At 41.7% G+C, this 19,776-nt stretch overlaps 1 protein-coding gene across 1 annotated transcript; it reads right to left on the reverse strand.

The window, feature by feature from the left end:
* Window positions 1–1,977: 1,977 nt before the first annotated feature.
* On the reverse strand, window positions 1,978–19,439 carry brwd3 (bromodomain and WD repeat domain containing 3). The gene is made up of 40 exons (XM_008427539.3): window positions 19,127–19,439; window positions 18,908–18,966; window positions 18,783–18,812; window positions 18,542–18,601; window positions 17,475–17,625; window positions 17,220–17,318; window positions 16,197–16,357; window positions 15,889–16,110; window positions 15,686–15,786; window positions 14,925–14,995; window positions 13,861–13,961; window positions 13,720–13,760; window positions 13,540–13,644; window positions 13,300–13,450; window positions 13,049–13,183; window positions 12,834–12,962; window positions 11,842–12,067; window positions 11,591–11,731; window positions 11,303–11,480; window positions 10,264–10,357; window positions 9,988–10,155; window positions 9,812–9,885; window positions 9,543–9,735; window positions 9,347–9,457; window positions 9,156–9,263; window positions 8,906–9,030; window positions 8,394–8,476; window positions 8,180–8,291; window positions 8,004–8,065; window positions 6,997–7,152; window positions 6,767–6,887; window positions 6,546–6,671; window positions 6,208–6,283; window positions 6,075–6,125; window positions 5,847–5,990; window positions 5,594–5,746; window positions 5,317–5,486; window positions 4,984–5,072; window positions 3,486–3,620; window positions 1,978–3,382 (listed from the first exon to the last, which is right to left on the reverse strand). The coding sequence occupies exons 1-40, from the start codon at window positions 19,158–19,160 to the stop codon at window positions 2,559–2,561; spliced, it is 5,370 nt and encodes a 1,789-aa protein (XP_008425761.2). The 5' UTR covers window positions 19,161–19,439; the 3' UTR covers window positions 1,978–2,558.
* Between the last annotated feature and the right edge of the window lie 337 nt (window positions 19,440–19,776).

Raw genomic sequence — 19,776 nt, forward strand, 5'->3', positions numbered from 1 at the left:
TAACCTTGTTTATTCCTCGGCTGACTCACCCTCTGCTTTCAGAGCATTAACGCTGCTACAAAGAGTACATTCAAGTTTATCCGTTCGCGTCATGGTAAAATTGACAGACCCAGTGTTTTGTTTTGTTTTTTCTTGTTACTTTTCTTCCAGCACTCTGGTGGATTTTCAATTGTAGAAGCAACAGAGGAGTCAACCTCAGCGGTGCTGAACAGCTCCTTCGAGCTTCAGCTGGGTTTACACACACATTTCAGCTCGAAAAATCCTGGAATGTCAAGCAATGATCGAGATCTTCTTTAGGAAATTCAACAGTTTTATTAAAAAAAACAGCAAAAAAAAAAAAAAAAACCCCACATACAATCAAAACAGTCATAAAACATTGTCATGTAAGCCTTTTTGTTTCCACCTACAGCAGAACGTTGTATTCGCCGTCATCTAATCTGATGCTCGGAGGCAACGCTAAGCTCCGTCTATTAAAAAGAAGCGATTCAAAAAATCAGAATCTTCTCGCAGTCCACCGAAAATAATCTCAAAAACACGAGTTAATGCTGCTGCTGGAGACGCCCGACGTGTCGATGTGAATTTGCGTTTGATTTCGAAGGAACCCGACGAGAACAAAGCGCCCCGCTCTCGCTCGCAGCCACACGTCGTCGAGGGCCGAGGAAGTGTGTTTGGATTTATGCACCCGGTGCTGAAGAGAGAGCGTGAGTCATCTTTTTCCAGATCCCTCTCCTGGCTGGACTCTGCTTTTAAAGGCTGCTAGCACGACAGCGCACAGTTTCATGTAAACATTGAAGCAAAAAAGAATTGGACAAAAATAGAAATAAAGAGGAATAATCGAGGTGATTTTTAGATCCCAAACAAAATCTAAGCCACACCGATTGGAATTCTGAAAAATAATAATAATAATAAAAAAAAAATCCAAATTAGATCAGAAAAAAAAAAAAATCAATCATCCTCCGGTTGCAAAACATTTATAGTAAAGTCTTATTAAATTGTTCACTTAAAATCAAAAATAAAAATTTGCTGGCACAGTTTAAAGTTTAACACAAATATGAGGTTTTACGTCGAATTTCTCTCTTATTACTCAGCTGCCACGAGGAGTAGGTAAATGTGCAAATATCTGTTCCTTATCACTATTAACATAGCAAACAAAATTAAACAAGAGTAGTAAAATAGCAAAAAAAAGAATAAATATTTACGTGGAAGAGTTGCGAAGGACCCATCTGCTTTGGCAGAAGGAGCGACGACTAGATGCAGGTTAAATCCATCAGCGCACACCAATAAAGGATGGAGTGGGTATTTTCACACAAATCAGGAAATAATGGTAATAAAAACAAAAAGTATTTTCCTAAAAGAAAAACTTAACATATTTCACGCAATAGCAGACCATAAAAACGTGGTGATCAAAAAAAAAAAAAAAAAAAAAAAAAAAGAAGCAGGGGAAATTAAAAACATTCAACAGATCATGGATGCAAAAGTGAAATTTCCTGCTGATTATTTCCCAGGTATTGCTCGACCCCTGAAAGCTGCAAACCATGTACACAAAAGAAAAAAAAAAAAGAGATCAGATAACGAGACACATTATAAGGGTTCCTACACATTTCCCGTCTAAAAACTTCACAATTTCCAAATTCAGATTTCAATTCTTGTTTTAAGACGAAAAGAAAAAGAATAACTTAAAAAGAATAACTTGAATTTCAGGTATTGACCTTTTCACACAGGGTAGGATAAAAAAAACAACTAAAAACCTTTAAAAAACATTGACTCGATGGAAAGAAGGTCGGACAGGAAAAAGAAGGGTGGGAGAAATAAGAAGAGGAAAGACATAAGGGAGGAAGGACACAAAGAAGAAACATGGGAAGGATACAAGGGGGAAAAGAAGTAAGGATACAAACAGGGAAGGAAGGGAACAAGGTAAGAAGGTAGGAAAATTAAGGAAGGAAAGACAAGAAATGAAGTAAACAATGGAAAGGGAAACAACTTTAAAGCAACTTTTAATAAAGATTCCTTCCTTCCGTTTTCGTTTTTCACCCCATTCCAATACCTGGAGAATACTTCAAAAAGACTCCAGACTTTTCCAGGCTGTGTAGGAACCCTGGGCCGCGTTGGCGCCTCGTGTCGGTGGCGCGTGAACGAGTGACTGCTGCCGGATCGCTCTCGGCAAAACATGACAAGTCAAACAGTACGAGCACCGTGTATTTGGCATCTTCACGTCGTTCTTTGGTGAACAGTAGGTGAAGAGGTGTGAGGGGCGACGAAGAGATCGCCTAGTGTTTTAGCTCCGAACGTGACGAAGAGGAGGAGGAGGAGCAGTAAGGCTGAAGGTGAGTTAGTCCAGCTGTGGGAGGATCTGTGATGAACACTAGCTCTGTTATCCAGGGAGCAAAAATCCGTGGCAACAGTTAATGAGCACCAGCGAGTCCAGATAAACAGAACCATAGATATTTATATATTATATACACACACCTGTACAAAAATAAAGAAAAGAAAAAAATCCCTGATGTTTTCCTGGCGTTGAAGAGTTTGTGTTGACTGAGGTCTGAGGAGGTGCGAGGCGGTCAGTGACCCCAGCCCATGAGGTGGCTGACCCGAGCCTTCTCGGTCATGCGCCGCACCCGTCCCGAGCGGGACATGCCCAGGTTGAGCGGGTCGTCCTTTGACCCCTGGCCGTCGTCGTCCGACTCGTCCCTGTAGACGACCGTCCTGCGGCCCTGGTTCCGTGTGCTGACACGCCCGGGTTTACCCAGGCCGCCTCTAGAACCCCGAGCTGCTGCTGCTGTTGATGATGCTACTGTCTGTACCTCAGAGACTTCACCTTCCTCTTCGTCCTCCTCCTCCTCCTCCTCCTCCTCCTCCTCAGGCTCCTCTTCATCCTCTTCTTCTTCATCAACATGTCTTACATTCTCCTGTTGGTGTGGCTGATTCTCCTCTTCCCCTTCCTCCTCTTCTTCCTCCTCCTCTTCTTCTTTTTCTTCTTCCTCCTCCTCCTCGTCGTCGTCTTCATCCTCCTCCTCCTCCTTCGCAGGAAGCTGCACCCGTGCTCGTTTAGTCCTCTGCGCCACGTCCTGCCCTCCCATCAGTTTCCGTTTCCCTGAGGCCGCCAGCTTTCCCTGCGCTGAGAGGCGCACCGACAGACACGGGGCTTTGCTGTAGTCGTGATCGCCCCCGCCCTCCGCGTACTTCTCCACCTCAGAGTCTGAGCTGCTCTCGCTGTCGGACGAAGAGGAGGATGAGGAGGACGAGGAAGTGGAGGACGACTCTGAGGAGGAGCTGTTGGAGCCAGAGCCCTGCTCCTCGTCGTCGTCGTCAGACTCCAGCGGTTCCTGACCGCGCTGCGGCTGCTGTCTGGAGCCGTTGCTCAGATGCAGCTTGCGGCGGTACCCTAAAGCAACAGCCACGGGGCGACAGGTCAATCCTGCACCGCAACGTTTATTTGACATGAAGCTGAAAAGAACAGCAGCTCTCAAACCAAATGCTCATCGTACCTGATTTCTTCACGGGAGTTGCTTGGCTGCGGGTCAGTCGTTGAGGCCCCTGATTTACTCTCTCCAAGCTTTCTTCTGAACTTGGAGAAGACGACGAGGACTCCTCTTCCTCTGCTACACTGCTGCTGTGCTGAACTGAACAATAACAATGACCAATTATCAGTAAATGCACACGGAAGCACTTAACTGAATAAAATGTCTTACAATAGTATTCTCCCATTACAACCAGAAACTAATGTATTCTGAAGTTTAAAGTGACAGATACAATTCATAGATTTATGAATGAGTTAATCTAAAGTTGATTGACCTCACTGATCGCCTAATGATTAATTGATAAGCATTCATTTTCTTTAAAAAAAAAGTTTTCTCTTGTATCAACAGAACTCTTGCAGTGCTGTATAATATAAAGTGCTAAATTTTTCATAATATGCTGAATTAACAAAACAAAAACAATTTAAACTTTAAAATAATTTTATGTCGGCTGTATTACATACTGACTAAACAGAAAATTGTGATGTTTTCTCACATTATTAAACTTGGATGTAAAATATGACAAAAAAAATAACCTCTTAGGTTGCTGAATAGAAAATTAAGATATTTATATATAGAGTTTGTGTTGGCTCAGGTCTGAGGAGGTGCGAGGCGGTCTGTCTGTGGTCAACCGTGCTTTATGGCGTCATGTCTATTTATATCATGTTACAATTTTTCTGCGTTTTACTCTCCTCTCCGCTTGTGTCATGATTTCCTTCATCTCCGTAACACATTAACATTTTTTTTTTTTACCAAGTTGACGCTGTTCGCCTTAATAAGAGCCATTATGGTGATAATTTAATAAGCTTGTCGAGTGTTAATATCTCAAAACACAAGCGCATAAACTGAATCTTGCATCGCACACCAGAGTCTGTTCGGACCGTTTCTCTTCCCCGTTCTGCTGTGAAGCGGCTCCGCTTAAGGATGACCAGCGGCGCCCTCTGCTGGATGGCGGCCAAACTACAGCGCTAAAAGAAGGTCTAAAGCGGACGTTTTTAGTTAATCAATTGGAACTCATTTTAATTTAATAAACCAGCAATCGACAATTCATCGTAAGTTGCTTAATTGTTTGCATCTCTAAAAGTAACACAATGTATTTAGATAAAAAACAACAACATTTGTATTTAAGCTGCTCTCGATGTCTCTAAATAAAATTAAGTATGTATGTGTTTTAATCCCATTGCAGCTGCTCTGTGAAATCCTCATTTTTAAATACTCCTGCAAGGAGCTCTACCACATGCTCTTTACTCTGCATTTTGTTGAGTTTAACATTTTTGTTTTCCTCTCCGCTCCAGCTGCTGGAGAAGAAAAAAAAATTGCTTTGAATCCGAGTTACCATGATCACCTTAATTGTGGAAGTCTAAACATTATTCAGTTTTAATCATTAGTTTACTAAATACAAGCTGCACATATAAACACAGGATAAAGGAGGAAGAAAACCCAGCAAAGCACAGCAGCACCATCATACCTTGATGTGTTCGTTGAGAACTCCTCTTCGTAGAGGATGAGGATCTTTTGAGCTTCGACACTTTCCCTGATTTGTGCTTGCCTTTAGGGCTGAAAGTAAGAAAAAAAAATAAAAACATTTCGAAATCATTAATAGCCACATAAAAGACAAGGGTGCCCGAATATTTGAGAAACCTAAATTCTTTTTTTTTTTTTTTTGGGAGGAATTAGCTGGGATCTCCTTACTTTCCTTTGCTTATAGAGTACAAATATTCCAGTTTGTTCCAGTCAACAAATCAAAATAAAAAAGACAATTTGTTTGGACTGTAGTTTTATAATAAAAGTTGCTCTGTACCTCGGGGATGGACTGTTTCGTGGGGAGTTTCCTCCGTTGTGCAACCTGCTTCTATAGCTGAGTCTCTGACGAGTGCGCCGTTCGTTCTGAATGGCAGACTTGTGGTCAGAGATGATGGAGATGATGTGTTTTTCGAAAAAGGCAGACAAGTTGAGAGTCATCGCGTAGATCTAGACGGAAAAGATCATCATACGTAGTCAGTACTATGTTAGACTTTAGATACCTCTGTGTTTATTTTTAAAAGGCTCCGATTTCCCCTACGTTTGACCTGCTTTACCTGTGATTTCTTGTTAGGTGTGTAAGCTTTAGAGTTGCTGAAAATCAGGCGCACATCTTTGGCAAACTCCATGGGATTTTCGTAGTTTCCAGCCACCAGCGTCTCCGACACTGTGCCCAGATCCATGGGCATGTCAATGATGTCTCGGTAGTCCTGAGTACATGTAATTCTGCAGTTACGATTTGCTCTAAGTTGCATTCTCATAAAAATAAAAAATTCCAGCTGAATTTCAAATGGTCGTTGGGAGTTTTACCGGATATTCAAAGAGATCAACAGGCCGCCTGAACGGCCCGGAGTCGGGGGAGGCCAACATCCGGCGCAGCAGCTCTCGGCAATGACCTCGCCAGGCTTTCACGTCGAAATCCACGCCGCGCTTCTTAGAGTTTGGCTGACTCCCCTACAAGACGCCAAATTAACTTCACTGAAACTCTTAATATCAAAAGGTCCAACATCTTATTGGGGGAGCTACTCTAGCGTTTACCCGGTGTCCTGCTGATGTCCCTGGAGTGTCAGAGTCCACATCGATGTCGATCTGCGAAACAAGAACAAAGTCAGGGCGAAAAGACAAAACCTAAGAGAAAAGCAGCACCTGTTCAACGAAGGAGACATGCTACCTCAGCTTCTCCTCCACTGCTGACCTCGGACCTCATCTTGTGATACAGATCCAAGATGTCGGCGCAGCTCTGGTCTCTGATGAGAAAAGAAAAGTTTGATCCCAGTGGAAAATAACACGTTACCGTAGCCGTGGAACAACCGAATGCAGCATTAAAAAGTAAAAACAGGCAACGGAAAAACTAAAAGTCAGCGCAAGACCAAACGAAGCGTCGTTTAAGACCTAGTATGGAAATTCTAGACATTTTTATTACTTTCAAGGCTCAAAGCTGAAAACTTTTTAAGAACCTACAACAACATAAGACGTTTTTTTTGTGTGTTTTTTTTAGTGCCATCTTACCCAATGTAATGGAGAAGAACATCAGTAACCACCTTGGCAGCTGCTACAATCGGGCTTTGGGGTTCATTGAAAGTGCGAGCGTTGTGCTCAATATATCGCACTTCCCACATCAACGCAGAGATCCGTCTGTGGCAGGAAAAGACGTCAGTCGAGAACTCAGAGGGACTTTGTGTTCACAGTAAAACCTGAACTTCTGTTTTTGTTTCTTTCTTCTTCTTCACCTGTAGAAGCGATTCTCCAGCCGTCTCCGGATGGTGCTGAGGTCAGTGGGGTAAGCCACGGCGGTGCAGTAAAGGGGGTACTCCTGGAGGTTCACAGGCAAGGCAAAAGCCTTCGCTACATCTGCGAGCAAACCGGTGCAGGCAAGATCAGTTAAAGCTACGGAAGGAAAAAAACAAAAACAAGCAGAGGCCGTTTTCTGTAACGTCGTCAGAAGTGCTTGAAGGCTCACCAAGCCTGAGAAGCTGATCGATGCCGTCGATGACCCGCTCGCAGTCTTCGTCTCGAGTGTGAGCCCCCCACTCTCCTTCCTGGGGTCGGTAGAGCAGAGCTTGGAGCTCCTCTTCCAAAACCTCTACGCCGTCCCCCACTTCTTCTGGCAAAGCAGCTGACGGAAATCACACACATAAAAAAAAAAAAAATCATTTAAAAAGCCTAAACAGAATATCAGACGTATAAATATTCATTCCACTCTAACTAATTATGATCCTGGAGATGTTGTTTCAATAGTTCCACATGATATTCTTCCCTACAAGATACCATCTATATACACAAAACTGCAATCTAACTTTTTATGTTACTTTTAGAATAGCGGCTTGTTCCCCTCTGAGGGCCTTTCAGCCCATTTCGGACTATTTGATAGAACAAATGAATGCGTCACCTTCAAAATATTCTAATTTCACTTTTTTAGATGATAACTCAAATGTTCTTCATTCACCTATTACAAGATTACAAAGCCATGATGACATCATCTGGGATTTTAAGAAAAAAAAATAAAAAAAAGGCTTATGGGATTATTATGTAAAAAACATATCTTATTTTATTCTCTCATCGAAAACAATACCTGGAGGGTTGGAGCATCTTAAAGAGACAGAGCCCCAATGTCAAGGGATTAAATTGTGACGTAAATTTTCTTTCAAGTCATAATTGAAACTTGTAACATTTTTTAACAACTGTTACGTGGTTGTGCAATAAAATAGCACTATGTTCCTAGCAAATACATAATAATATTAATCTTAATGTAAATTTCTGTGTTTAGAGAAAGTTACAAAAATATGTATATATTTTTCACTTAATTTTGGCATTTAGCAAACGTCCTACCTGACCTAAAATAATTTTTAAAAAAGTCTAGCCCGATTCAGTCAGAAAGTGAGAAAATAAACTTTTTTTTTGTTTTGTTTTTTTTAAATGCCTATAAAACATCTGATTTCCACAGTAAACAGATAAATAATCACCAACCTTCTTCTGGAATTGGCTCCATGTCCCAGGGACTCATTTTTTCCCGCTCACCATTATCCCACCTGAGTCAGCGCGATAAAACACAGCTCGGCGTTAACGTTTGAAATTACCCAAGCAAAGACAAACACGGCTGTGGAGCGGAGCGCTCTTCCAGCAGCTGTGCACATTAGACCTACTTCACTGCGTAGCACTGAAACAGGCTGTCGGGATACTCCAGCTGCAGCGGCTCCTGGTCCTCCACAGATCCGAACCACCAGGCGTCGTCAATGATGCTACGAAACCTCATCCCTGCAGAGGGGATCGAGTCTTTGTTAAATACTGGAATCCACACCGAGTTAATTGTAAACCTATTCGACGAAAAAAAAAAACATCAGATGGGGACGAACAAACCTGGCTGCCAGTTGTGCTCTTTAGCCTCGTTGTAGAACTGCTGCAGCACCAGAAAATCGATGACGTCTGGCATATCGTGATACCTTGGAAACATGGAGGGGGAAGGTGGTGAAAAGCAGACCCTGACATTTATTGTGGCTTTTAATCAGCTGCTGATGTGACACCGTGTTAGGCGTTTATACCTCTTGAACTTTTTCACACTTGATGTCATGTTGAAAACAGAAACCTTAGTGTGTTTTTAATGAGATTTTAAGTGACAGAAAATGTTAAAAGATTTCAAAATATTTACAAATAATAATCTGATAAGTGTGGCTTGCTTTTTTTATTTTTTATCCTTCATGAATGTATCACTCTATTTATCAGATTTTTATCCATTTTCCAATCACTGCCCTACTTTATGACGCATAAAAATCCAACAAAATAAATTGAAGTTTGTGGCTATCGTGGGTAAAATTTGAGGTGTGTGAATATTTTTTTGCGAGGAGCTGCGTGTAGCGCCTTTTGTTGCTCACTTTAAGGAGAACGACTCGTTGGTCATCTTCCCTGACACTGGATCCAAAAACGCCAGCTTTAGGCAGCAGAGGGTGGGCGGTCCCACTTCGTACTTGATTCCAACCACTTTCACAGATTCCTGGTCCTGAGGAAGTAAAAGAGAAAACTTTTTTTTTTCTTTTTAAATTGACAACAGCTCAAAAGGACGCTGAAGTATCAGGCTCAGAAATTCAATTAAAAAAATATCTGCTGTCTCCCAAGAATCCTCACCCTGAGGTTGAGCCGGTTCCACGGCTGCTTCTGGATGTTGACGCTGTAGGCCTTGGCTCTGCGGACGGCCCGCACGTACGCCTGATGGCCCTGCTTGAAGTAGATGAGCTGGACGGGGAGGGAAAGAAAGGAGAGCCTTTGTGAGCAGTGCAATGTGTGGCTTTGTTCAACATCAGGGAAAAGGCTCTCACTTCATCTCCCATTTGTGGGACAAAAGGAGAGCGGCGAGGGATGGTGTCCATTATCCATGACGGCGGCAGCCACTCCTCTGCATTAAGCCCGGCCAGAGAAGAAGTGGGTTTCTGAGTAAAACACAGAAACACGTTTTTTTTTATAGAAGAGAATTTCACAGTAAATGCCATAGCAGCACGTCTCGTTAGTGCTCACCTGTTTGGTTTCTTTGGGTTTTTTCTTCTTCTCATTCTCTCTCTTCTTCGCCTCCTTGGTCTCGTCGCCGCCCTCCTCCTCCTCGGAGCTGCTGTAGCCCGCGGGCCGGACGGGCCTCCTGGTCGGCCTCTTTGGCGGCTGAAGGTTGATCCCGGCGTCAGCCGTCCAATCGGAATATTCACTGGAAGAGTCGCTGTAAACCCCAGGCGGGAGACGTTAGTCGGATGATGGGAAAGATGGGAAAACGTCGCTCGGTCAAGCATGTTTACCTGGAGCTGCTTTCGCTCTGCCACCGGGCTTCATCCTCAGAGGAGCCGTCAGAACGCCCTGCCTGCTCCGCTTCCTGAAAACGCAAAATATATTCCGCTTTAATTTTCCAACGTTGCTGCAAATACAAATTCTTTACGTCCAGTTCAGACGTGCTGAACAGAAGGGCGCAGCGTACGTCTCCGCTGTCCGAGTCCATCTGGCTTTCCGAGTTCCGCCTGTTGCTGGGATTTCGACTTCTGGTTCCGGGCCGGCGAACCTGAGCGGACCGGGTTTGGTAGGAGTGGCGCTGCTGCTTTTTCTTGGCCGGGCGCAGGGAACGCAGGCGGGAACTGAGAGTATTGCTCTAGAGAGTTTAAAATATTAACAACATTTAAAAAAAATTTTTTATGAAAAGCTTTGAATGGATGTCCGTTCCGAGTCTGGAACAAAGTGGACTGGAGGTACAGCGTACCTTGAGGATGCAGGTTACTGGTTTCTTTCTCCTCTCTGCGTTGTACAGAGAACACTCCATGTCACTCTTGGCTTGTCTGCATTCCTCCAGAACTCTAAGGAAAATAAAAAAATATATATATGCACATTGTCCGCAGAATTAAAACATTTATTTAAAACACAGTAACCTGCAAAAAATATTCATAACCTTTTAACTTCTGCCAAATTACAACTACAACTTCAATTTGGATTTTAACTGATAGAGCAACATAGAATAATGCAGGACTATGAGGTAGAAGTTAAAGCATCCATGGTGTAAAAGGTGAGGCCCGGGGGCCATTTGAGGACCTCTGGAGGACTTTGAGCTGCCCCTAAAGTGGAGCACACCTGGCCTGCAAGTGATTGATGTAGATGGACACGTTCCCATTTTTTGGGGCAACATTTTTTATTTATTTTTTATTTTTTACAGATAAATAACTTCTTAAAAATATATATCTAAAAAAAAGATAAAAAATAGATTCCCATTTTATCAACCATTCATCTTTGCAATTATCTTAATTTTGGAGTAACTAGAATCACAAACATTGACCTGCGTATTTTCAGAAGCAAATCTTACTTCTCAAATTAGAAAAACAACCTAAGAAATGTTAAAACTGTGGAAATGTCTAAGAAAGGCAGTTGTGCTAGATCTTTTTTTTTTAAATGTTTTATATATAATAATTTACACATTTATTTTCAACAAAAATCTGACCACCATCCCAGGCTGCCTATTCAGCACCGTTTTAGATCTGGAAGATGTCTCAAGTACGCCAGTGTAATTAGCTTCCCACAGCATGACGCTGCCACCTCCATGTTTTGATTCACACATTACATATCGCCAGAAAAATAGCTTCATTTAACAGCGACTTCCTTCTTGCTATTATTTTTAAAGGCTAGATTTGTGGAATAGGTCAAATTTGCTCGTAATCTTTTGAATTAGATATTTTTCTTTGGTTTCACGATTAAATGCTGCCTAGCGATCGTCCATCCCATGTTACTCCCCTGAAATACACCCGGCTCACCTGAATGTCCCATGAGGCACCTCGTTGACCACCACTCTGCGGCTCCACGCCAGCAGGTCCCTCTCCGTGGCAACCTGACTGCGGAGGGAGTTGTGCTGCATCTGCCACACTCCGCCCACCTGGCCGCTTCGGCGAGGCTCCGCCCCAGGAGAAGAGGCCATCACCTCCGCCTCGACGGCTGCCAAAGCATTCATTCGTTTAGAGTTCGAGTCACTTTTTTTTTCACAAGTTAAGAGTGAAAGTATCTGACAAACTGCTAGCGAGTGCGTAAAAAGAGGAAGAACCAACCCATTTCTCCGTCGGCCTGTTGTTCTGTGTTCTGCCGTTCGTCCTGCTCGCTCTGCAGCTGTCTGATGAGGTTGTCCAAAAGGCTTTCGCCGTTTTCTGCGGTCTGCTGTCCGAGCACCTGCTCGACCAACTCTCCGTCACCTAACGGAGCAGAACGCTGGTTAAACTCTGTTGGTCAGATCTCCTAAATTGACCCACTGTTGATGCGTCAGGAAAGTTTTCAGTGATTTTTATTTTTTTATTTTTTTCACCGTTAGCCATGTATCCGAGCTGAGGTATCAGCTGCTCCTCTTTGCAGTTCTCCCTTCCTGGGACGAGCCGCTGGTATTTAGGAGGATGAGGATTTCCATCGACGTCTACGAGGAAGGGGGGCGGCATGAGGTGGGGGGCCTGCTGCGTCTGCTCGTCCAGGACGTAGTTATTGGAATCCCGAATGAGAGGCCGGTAGTCCGTGTGGAAGAACATCTGGTCTAAAATCTTCAAGGGATCAAGAGAAAACACGAGCCATAATTATTTTGAATGTCCTGACAATGATATGACCTCTGATAGAACAACTAATAAAAAACGGTAACCTTAAAAAAACATTTTCCACTTTGGATTTATATTAAGCGTGGACTTTAAATAAAAATACCAAATCCGTTATTTACATCAAAATAACATTTCTTTAAAAAGCTGCAGCTGTTTGACATCTACTGTTATTGTCGTTTTGAGACCATTTTCAAGTAAAGCATCAGTAGTGGTATAATTACACAAGTTCACCCTATCAAAGACTGATAAACTCTAATTTTGTACAGAACACTAGAACTGGAAGACATTTGAAATATCCAACATAAAACAACCAAAAACAAATAAAAAGCACACACAACCGAAACCACATATAAAACAGATCATCATGTCTCTATAAACAAACATGGCTTTCCGTCATAAGAATGAAATTTTAATTTACCACGCGATTAACTGCTTACAGTGATGGGCTTACTTTACCACGCCACCATCATGGATTTGTTCGGCCATATCCCTCTCAGTTTTGTTTTTTTTTTTATTAAAAAGTACACTAACTGTTCAACACTCGTCAGAATAATATTCTGTGTACGAAAGTATGACACGTGTGCATATTGTGTGAGATCTACATTTTCATTCAAACGAGCATCAGCAGAAAAAAATCCGCCATCCAAGCTTTTCCGTTTTCCCGTGTTTACATGAAAGAGGAAGTCACACAGATCACGAGTCGACAGGCTGATACCTTTTCGTACGGCCTGCTGCAGCCGAAGCCAAAAATGAGTAAATGCCCATGTGAGTCTGTGCAGGAAAAATGTTGTCCGTCAGCTGAGAACTTGCAGTCAAAAATGGCTCCGTGGCCCTGGCCCTCAATCTGGGAAGAAGACGCCAAAACGTCAAGCAAATGCTAACAAACACATGAGTACTTAGGGGTAGCAGCTTTCCAAGTTGGTCAGTTACCATGTTGAAGAAATTTCTTATCTTTACTCCTTTGCTCAGGTCCCAGATGTAAATGTTGCCGTCATGGCCTGCAGACAGCATAATGCGGGGGTCGAAGGGGTGGGCTTCCAGTACGTACACTTCATCATCATGTCCCTAAAGAAGGCAGTAGACACGCATAATGAAAACTTGCTGAAAACTGCTGGCTACGTCGTGACGTTTTCCCAACACCCCAAAGGATCCGCAGGATTAAAAATATTTTGGCTACTTACGGACAAAACATGCAGAAGCTGGCCAGAGGTGGCGCGCCACACTTTGAGCATATAGTTGGAAACTGCTGTGATGACGGTGCCGTCGATGCGATCCCAGGCCACCATGGTCACCACCAGCTTGGTTTTATCGTCCCCATTAGCGGCAGCAGTCCTGTAACGGAAAGACATGAAACATTAAAATAACAAAAACGTTGTTCAGAGTGTTTGTTGCATTTAATATACTTCAGACTGATCTCTTACCCAGGGAGCCTCGCAGTCATGTCTAAAGTAATGCTTTTCCACTCTTGTTGCTGAAAATGCCAGATCTTCGCTGTGCCGTCACGACTGCCACTCACAAACCTGAGGCTGGAAACACATACGATTAACCGTCAGAACCGCAGAAACGCAACGAAAGCCCGTCTCTGAAACTTAACTTCTTACCTGTCACCGTTATTGCTGAACTGGACAACCACAACTTTATCCTACAAACACAAGCAGTGGGCAGGAATTAAAATGCGTCACATCAGACTGATGAGACAAAACAACCAAAAACGGATGAGAAAAACTGCGGTTGTTTCTTACGGTGTGAGCATCCAGCTCAGACGCCTTCATTGGAGTTTCTGCACCGAGGTAGTAGACCCTGATCATGTGATCTGTGCCACCAGTAGCCATAAACATGCCGCCTAATAACAGAAAACACAGTAAAGTTAAAGACACACACAAAAACACACACATTTAAATAGAAGACATATACATCAATTTAAAACACATGCCTCATTGTTTTTTTTAAAGCTTAACCTAATTTCCTTAAATTAAATTATTAATCCTAAATTATAGAGTATATGAATTGCAGAATGCAAGATTACCCAGTCTCTGATTACATAAGGCTGGTAGTTTATACACATGGTTGTGAAATAATGTGACGTTAAACAATTTTGTGACAAGTTTGATAAAAGAAAAAAAAAGATTGAATCACAAATCAGCCGTTTATTTAAGCTGTGATTTTTATAAAAGTACTTTACAGACTCCATACGCTGTGCTTTTTCATCCACCTGTCTCCATATTGCTAAACATGAAGCCACGGCCCCTTGAAAGTGTGAACATTTTATTTATGTTTAAATTTCTGCCTAAAAAAAAAAACCTTGAAACTTTAATTATTCTCACAGAGCCCAATCTTTATGTGCAATTTGGAGCTGTGTGCTCCTCCCCAGCTAATATACCAATCTATGTAAAACAGCTGAACATGGCACATTTTTTTCCCTTTATTTTTTATTGTTTCTTGTTTTAGAGAACAGAGATGGTTTATTTCAGGACTTAGTAGCCATAGGACCAACATTGTCACAGTAAATAAGGCTAATTGGACTGCAGTTTGCTGTAAGGTCATCTTCTCTGCTTTCACATTATCTATGTGAACCAAACATTGCAGGTTCATGCAGGCCACATGTCATAGATAAGCAGCCACTCCCATCATGCTCCCCTCATGCAGTACCACCTGGACCCAAAAGTACTAGAGACTCTGGGGGCCTACAGAGAAATATTTAGGCATCTTCATACCAGCTGGTCTGGATTCAATCAGTTTATTTCAAACAATTAGACAAAGCCCACCTCAACAATGAAACGTAAAGAAACATTTTAGATAAACTCACCGCTACTGAAAGAGGAAGTGGAGACCTGGACTCCTGGTCGTGATCGCTCAACAAACTTCACAGGCTGATCACTGAGGAAAAACGACAAATACATTGTTGATCATTTAGCTTAAATAAATAAAGCCTCGGAGTTTAACATGCTGGAATAGACCAGGGGTCTGCAACCTGCTGCAAGTGGCTTTTTGAAATTTCCTTGAACCATTATTCTATTTTATCATTTATTTTTATTTTTTATTTTTTTTATTTCTATTATTTTATCATTACTTTGTTATTATTAATTTTATTTATTGAGCCATTAATTATCTGAGCCATTGTTGGCTCTGATAATATTTTTAAACACAGCTGTAATAACAACAAATTAACCGTTTTCATGGATTAATTGGATTTACTTTATACAACACTGAAAGTATCAGTAACATATATTTAAGCCATTTATGTTTAAGTTTAAAAATTAGATTTTTTCCCCACATAATATCAACACCCTACAGAAGAAAATGCATTCATTCTCATTATCAGAAAAATGGTTACATTTTTCTTTATTTGAAAACCTTAAAAAAAAGAGAGAAATAAAAAATGTTGGTTCTTTAAAAATAAAAGTTTTATTTTAGTAGTTGTTCATTAGAAATTAAAAGCTCTCTGTCAAAAAGTCACGACACATTTGTGACACATAAGTGAGTCTTATTTAGCTGGACTGATTTCAAAAACGGCTCTTTGGAACCTAAAGGGTGCAGGCCACTGGAATTAGAGCCACAAATACTCACTCAAACTTCATACTGTGAGAGTGCCACTTCCAGAAACACACCATACCATCTGCACCCGTTGATGCGAGGTATCGCTTCGTCCCTTTGGCAGCAGGACAAAACTAAAAGCATACAAGATGGTTTTAGACTCAAAAAGTGTGTGCTTCTTACAACTTGTTCTGAAACCGTTTCCCCGCTAAAGATCAATGCAACAGTGGCATCACCTGTATGGATGTGATGGAAGCGGCATGAGCCTGAAGAACGGCGACGGGCGCGCAGGTACGCAGGCACCACACTCTGATGACTTTGTCACAGCTTGCAGATGCAATGAGACTATTTTCATAGTTCACAGCCATGTCACAGATCTCCGCCGAGTGGCCGCGGAGCGTGGACAGGAGCCGACCATCGTCTGTGGCCCAGATTTTTACCAGGCAGTCATCCGAACCCTAAACCAGGACGAAAAACACCGTTTCCAACTTGACGTAGTTGAAACATGGCGTAAATATCGAAGCGAGTGAAAATAAGAGCTCACCGTAAAAATCCGCCGACCGGTGCGGTCAAAGGCCACGCAGTAAACTGAAGAAAGGTGGCCGAGGATCCGCTTGTGGATCTTCATGTGTTGGTAGGAGGAAGACGGCAGGACCTGGCCGAAACGAGCCGTACCCGTGGCCTGGCGAGCACCCATGACGGGCACTTTGCGAAAAACACAGGAGATTTGTCATGAGAAGGCATCAGAAGTATAAAAAGACACAGGTATTTTCAACTCCCAACAATTTGCATATCAGAACCAAAACAAAGGCAATAACAAACAACGTATTACACCCTCACTTTACTTACTTAGCAAAAACACACCTCAAAACGCAGAAGCAGGTCATAAACGTACAAACATTACCAACGATGACATGCATGTTGCAGCCACTTCCTGTATCACTGCATTTTCAAATGTCAGTTTAGTTCATTGAGCTTTACTAGCATTTTCATTTTCTCACCACAACAATCTTAAAAAATGGAGATTCGGATTTTACAGCCACTGGGTCTGTTATGCTACTATAATAACACAAAGTGAGTTTTGTGTTGCATGACCCAGTTCAGACAGTGTCAGACGGATGACCTCATATCTGACTTAGGAATGCTTTGGCATACAGGTGTGTTCATCATGCGTGTTTGTTTTGCAGACTGTAATTTGTCTTTGAATCGGTTCAACAAAGGGCAGTCGTCAAACGTATTAATTTAAATACTTGCTGCATTAAAACAGGTCCCAACAGACAGAAGGTATGCGGCTACAAATTTCTTCATTTAACATAAAGCAGAGATTCTTTGAAGTATCTCTGCTCAGGATTTTAGAAGTTATGTCTGCAAATCTAGAAGTTTGTCAAATGTTTTTACGATAGAGCTACTCATAGACATACAGGCCCTCAGTTTCAAAATGAAGCTAAACAGAAGTAAATATAAGTAACAATATATAATTATATCAATGATTTTTGATAAATTACATAATACAGAAAAACTGCTTATTGCTTCAGCTCACTCTCCAGCCTTTATTGTAATAACATACCAACATTAGGAGCATTCCCAATAACAACTGGTGGTTCAGGTGGGCGCCCTCTGTGCAGTGCAGCAACAGCTGAGCCACAGCATACTTTGTGGGTGCAACCTAAATGTAACCAACAATTAATACAAACATTTAGAAATGAAATCTCTTCATCATACACATATGATAGAAACTTTCAATTATAACAGCAGAGGAAAAGAACAAAAAAAACAAACAAAAAAAAACACGGATGATAGAAGAATAATAACACAGGCTTACTTTTGGTGGTGCGAAGCAACGACTGCTTTCCCAGCCCCAGGAGTGTTTGGACTCCAGGAACACTAGGTGGGATCTCCTTCTCTATCAGAGGGCCTATCCGCCGACACACCTGAAGCAGATAGTCTGCAGGAATGTGCTGGTTCAAAGCCACCTGGATGAGAAACAGGGCAACACCTGTCTCAGCTGCACTCTGTGACAAGTCAACTAATGCATCAACTTGGTGAATGACTGAGTAAGTATGCTCTTGTTTTTCTAATTTTCTCAATTTTACACTAGTGCTTATTATTATTTCCTTTCTTCTTATTAACCATTTGTAAACATGACCAGAAAACAATAGTTTTACTTGTTAACAGCTAAAACTAGAGGTGACCGGAATTGGGCAGTTTTATGGTTGATTGACCCTGGTCGGCTGGTTGAAAAATAAGAAGCCCATCTTTTTTTCTGATCAGTGAATGCACCATATCTAAGCGCTTACGCACGTGTGAAAATTGTTATTGTGGGAAAAGACGCTGCAATTGCGGTGTCAGCGATGTGTTAAAAATGGAGAGTACAAAAAGTGAAAGAAGCTTTTAGAAAGAAAATTACTTTTCAACACAACAGAAATCTATAAGAACATACATAAAAACGATTAAAATAAAAACAAAAATCCACCGAAAGGGCAAAAGGGTGGAAATACAGAAGGCGGGCCTTGGGAACTCGTAGCAAATCAAATGGTTCGTTTAGACTCTTCCGGATAGGACGCAGACGCAACAGCGATTTGATTGGCTTCTAAAGATGATCGACAAGACTCTGTATCAAATTAAGCCAATCACAATCTGCTGCTTCGACATTGCCAGCCCACAAGCCAACACAATAGCGAAACCAGCATTTAGTTATTTATCAACAGGCCTATATTAAAATAAATCTTTAATATATTCTCCTTTTAATAAACGAATCCCCTTTTCGCATATGCTGAGTTGCGAATTTAATTTAAAGAATTGATACAAGCTAAACAGAAAACAGCCGATTAAAAAAATACAAAACAATACACTTTTAATTTAAAAAATATCTATAAAATTGCAACTCACCCAGTCTTGGAAGCTCCGTTTGAATATCTTCCCGTCCCAACTCCATCGTTGCGGAACCAACTAAAGTTAAAAACAACCCGTTAGAGATATCACAGAGCTAACAGTTTCTACACGGCAAAAGGACGCGCTCATTTTTTAAACAGCGATCCAAAAATACACGGACTTTCTCACAGACAGGTTTAGATAGGCAACATTAGGGAGACCCCACAGGAGAAGAACAGAAAGGTCCAGCTGAACTTACCTCATACTCCTCCAGCTCCTCGATCAGAATCTAACAACAAACACACAGTTAGCCCGACAGGCTAGCGCTGCGGTTCGTTTAAACCAATAACACCACTTTAAAATAAAATGAATGTAACAATTTACCTGTGCTGCCTTTTTACAAGGCCCAGACTGTAGGAATCTGGCAATGAGGTAATACAGTTCTGAAAAAAATAATTTGCTGTTAGCCTCTTGCTAGCCGTGCTAACGCTACCTAGCGTCTGGCTTCGCTTGGTTGCCAAGCTCACCAGCTGATGTACACAATTCCAAACTCTGGAAATTCAAAACCATTAGTGGTGAATTAACGGGACGTCCAACACTCACCTGCTTCGATTTGTGAACACTTTTCTTTTGCCATCACTATTCAGGACAGGCGTCATTAAGCCACAATTGATATTTTAGCTTGCTCGTTAGCCGCCGGGCTAGCTAACAGTGGCTAAAACAGGCTATTGAATGGCCTCCTCCTTTCCCAAGTTGTTGCCTGTTACCTGCAGCTTTGTGTTAGCGCCCTCCAGTGAGCCAGCTCAACACTGGACGCTTCCTTCGAGGTCTGAGGTGAATGAATATTGGAAATGGATTGAAAAACACAGATTCACATACTGGAAGTTTCAGGATTGAAACGAACATATTTAGAAACATACTGATTTGAAATGAATGTATTTGGATTTGAATCCGAGTTCAACTGTATCGAAGTGAATTATAGTTTGACATAAATGAGTCGGGTATAAATGAGCGATTCCTTTTATACCTGACCTGTTTCCTAAAATAGCAGTTGCGGTGAATTGACATCATATAGATAGATGAATTCAGGATGAACATTTTTGAGTGAGTACAAATTTTAATTTGATTCGAGTTATATAGCTAGCTCTGTGAAAATAATGTTCAAGTTTTGTCACAGATTCTAAATTGCATATTGAATTATTCTATTGTGTAAAAATACTTGGATGTAATCCATTTTATTTTGGCTCTGGTTG

Source organism: Poecilia reticulata, chromosome 14, assembly GCF_904066995.2.
Source record: "Poecilia reticulata chromosome 14, P_reticulata-male-v2, whole genome shotgun sequence".
In the NCBI taxonomy this organism is placed as follows: domain Eukaryota; kingdom Metazoa; phylum Chordata; class Actinopteri; order Cyprinodontiformes; family Poeciliidae; genus Poecilia; species Poecilia reticulata.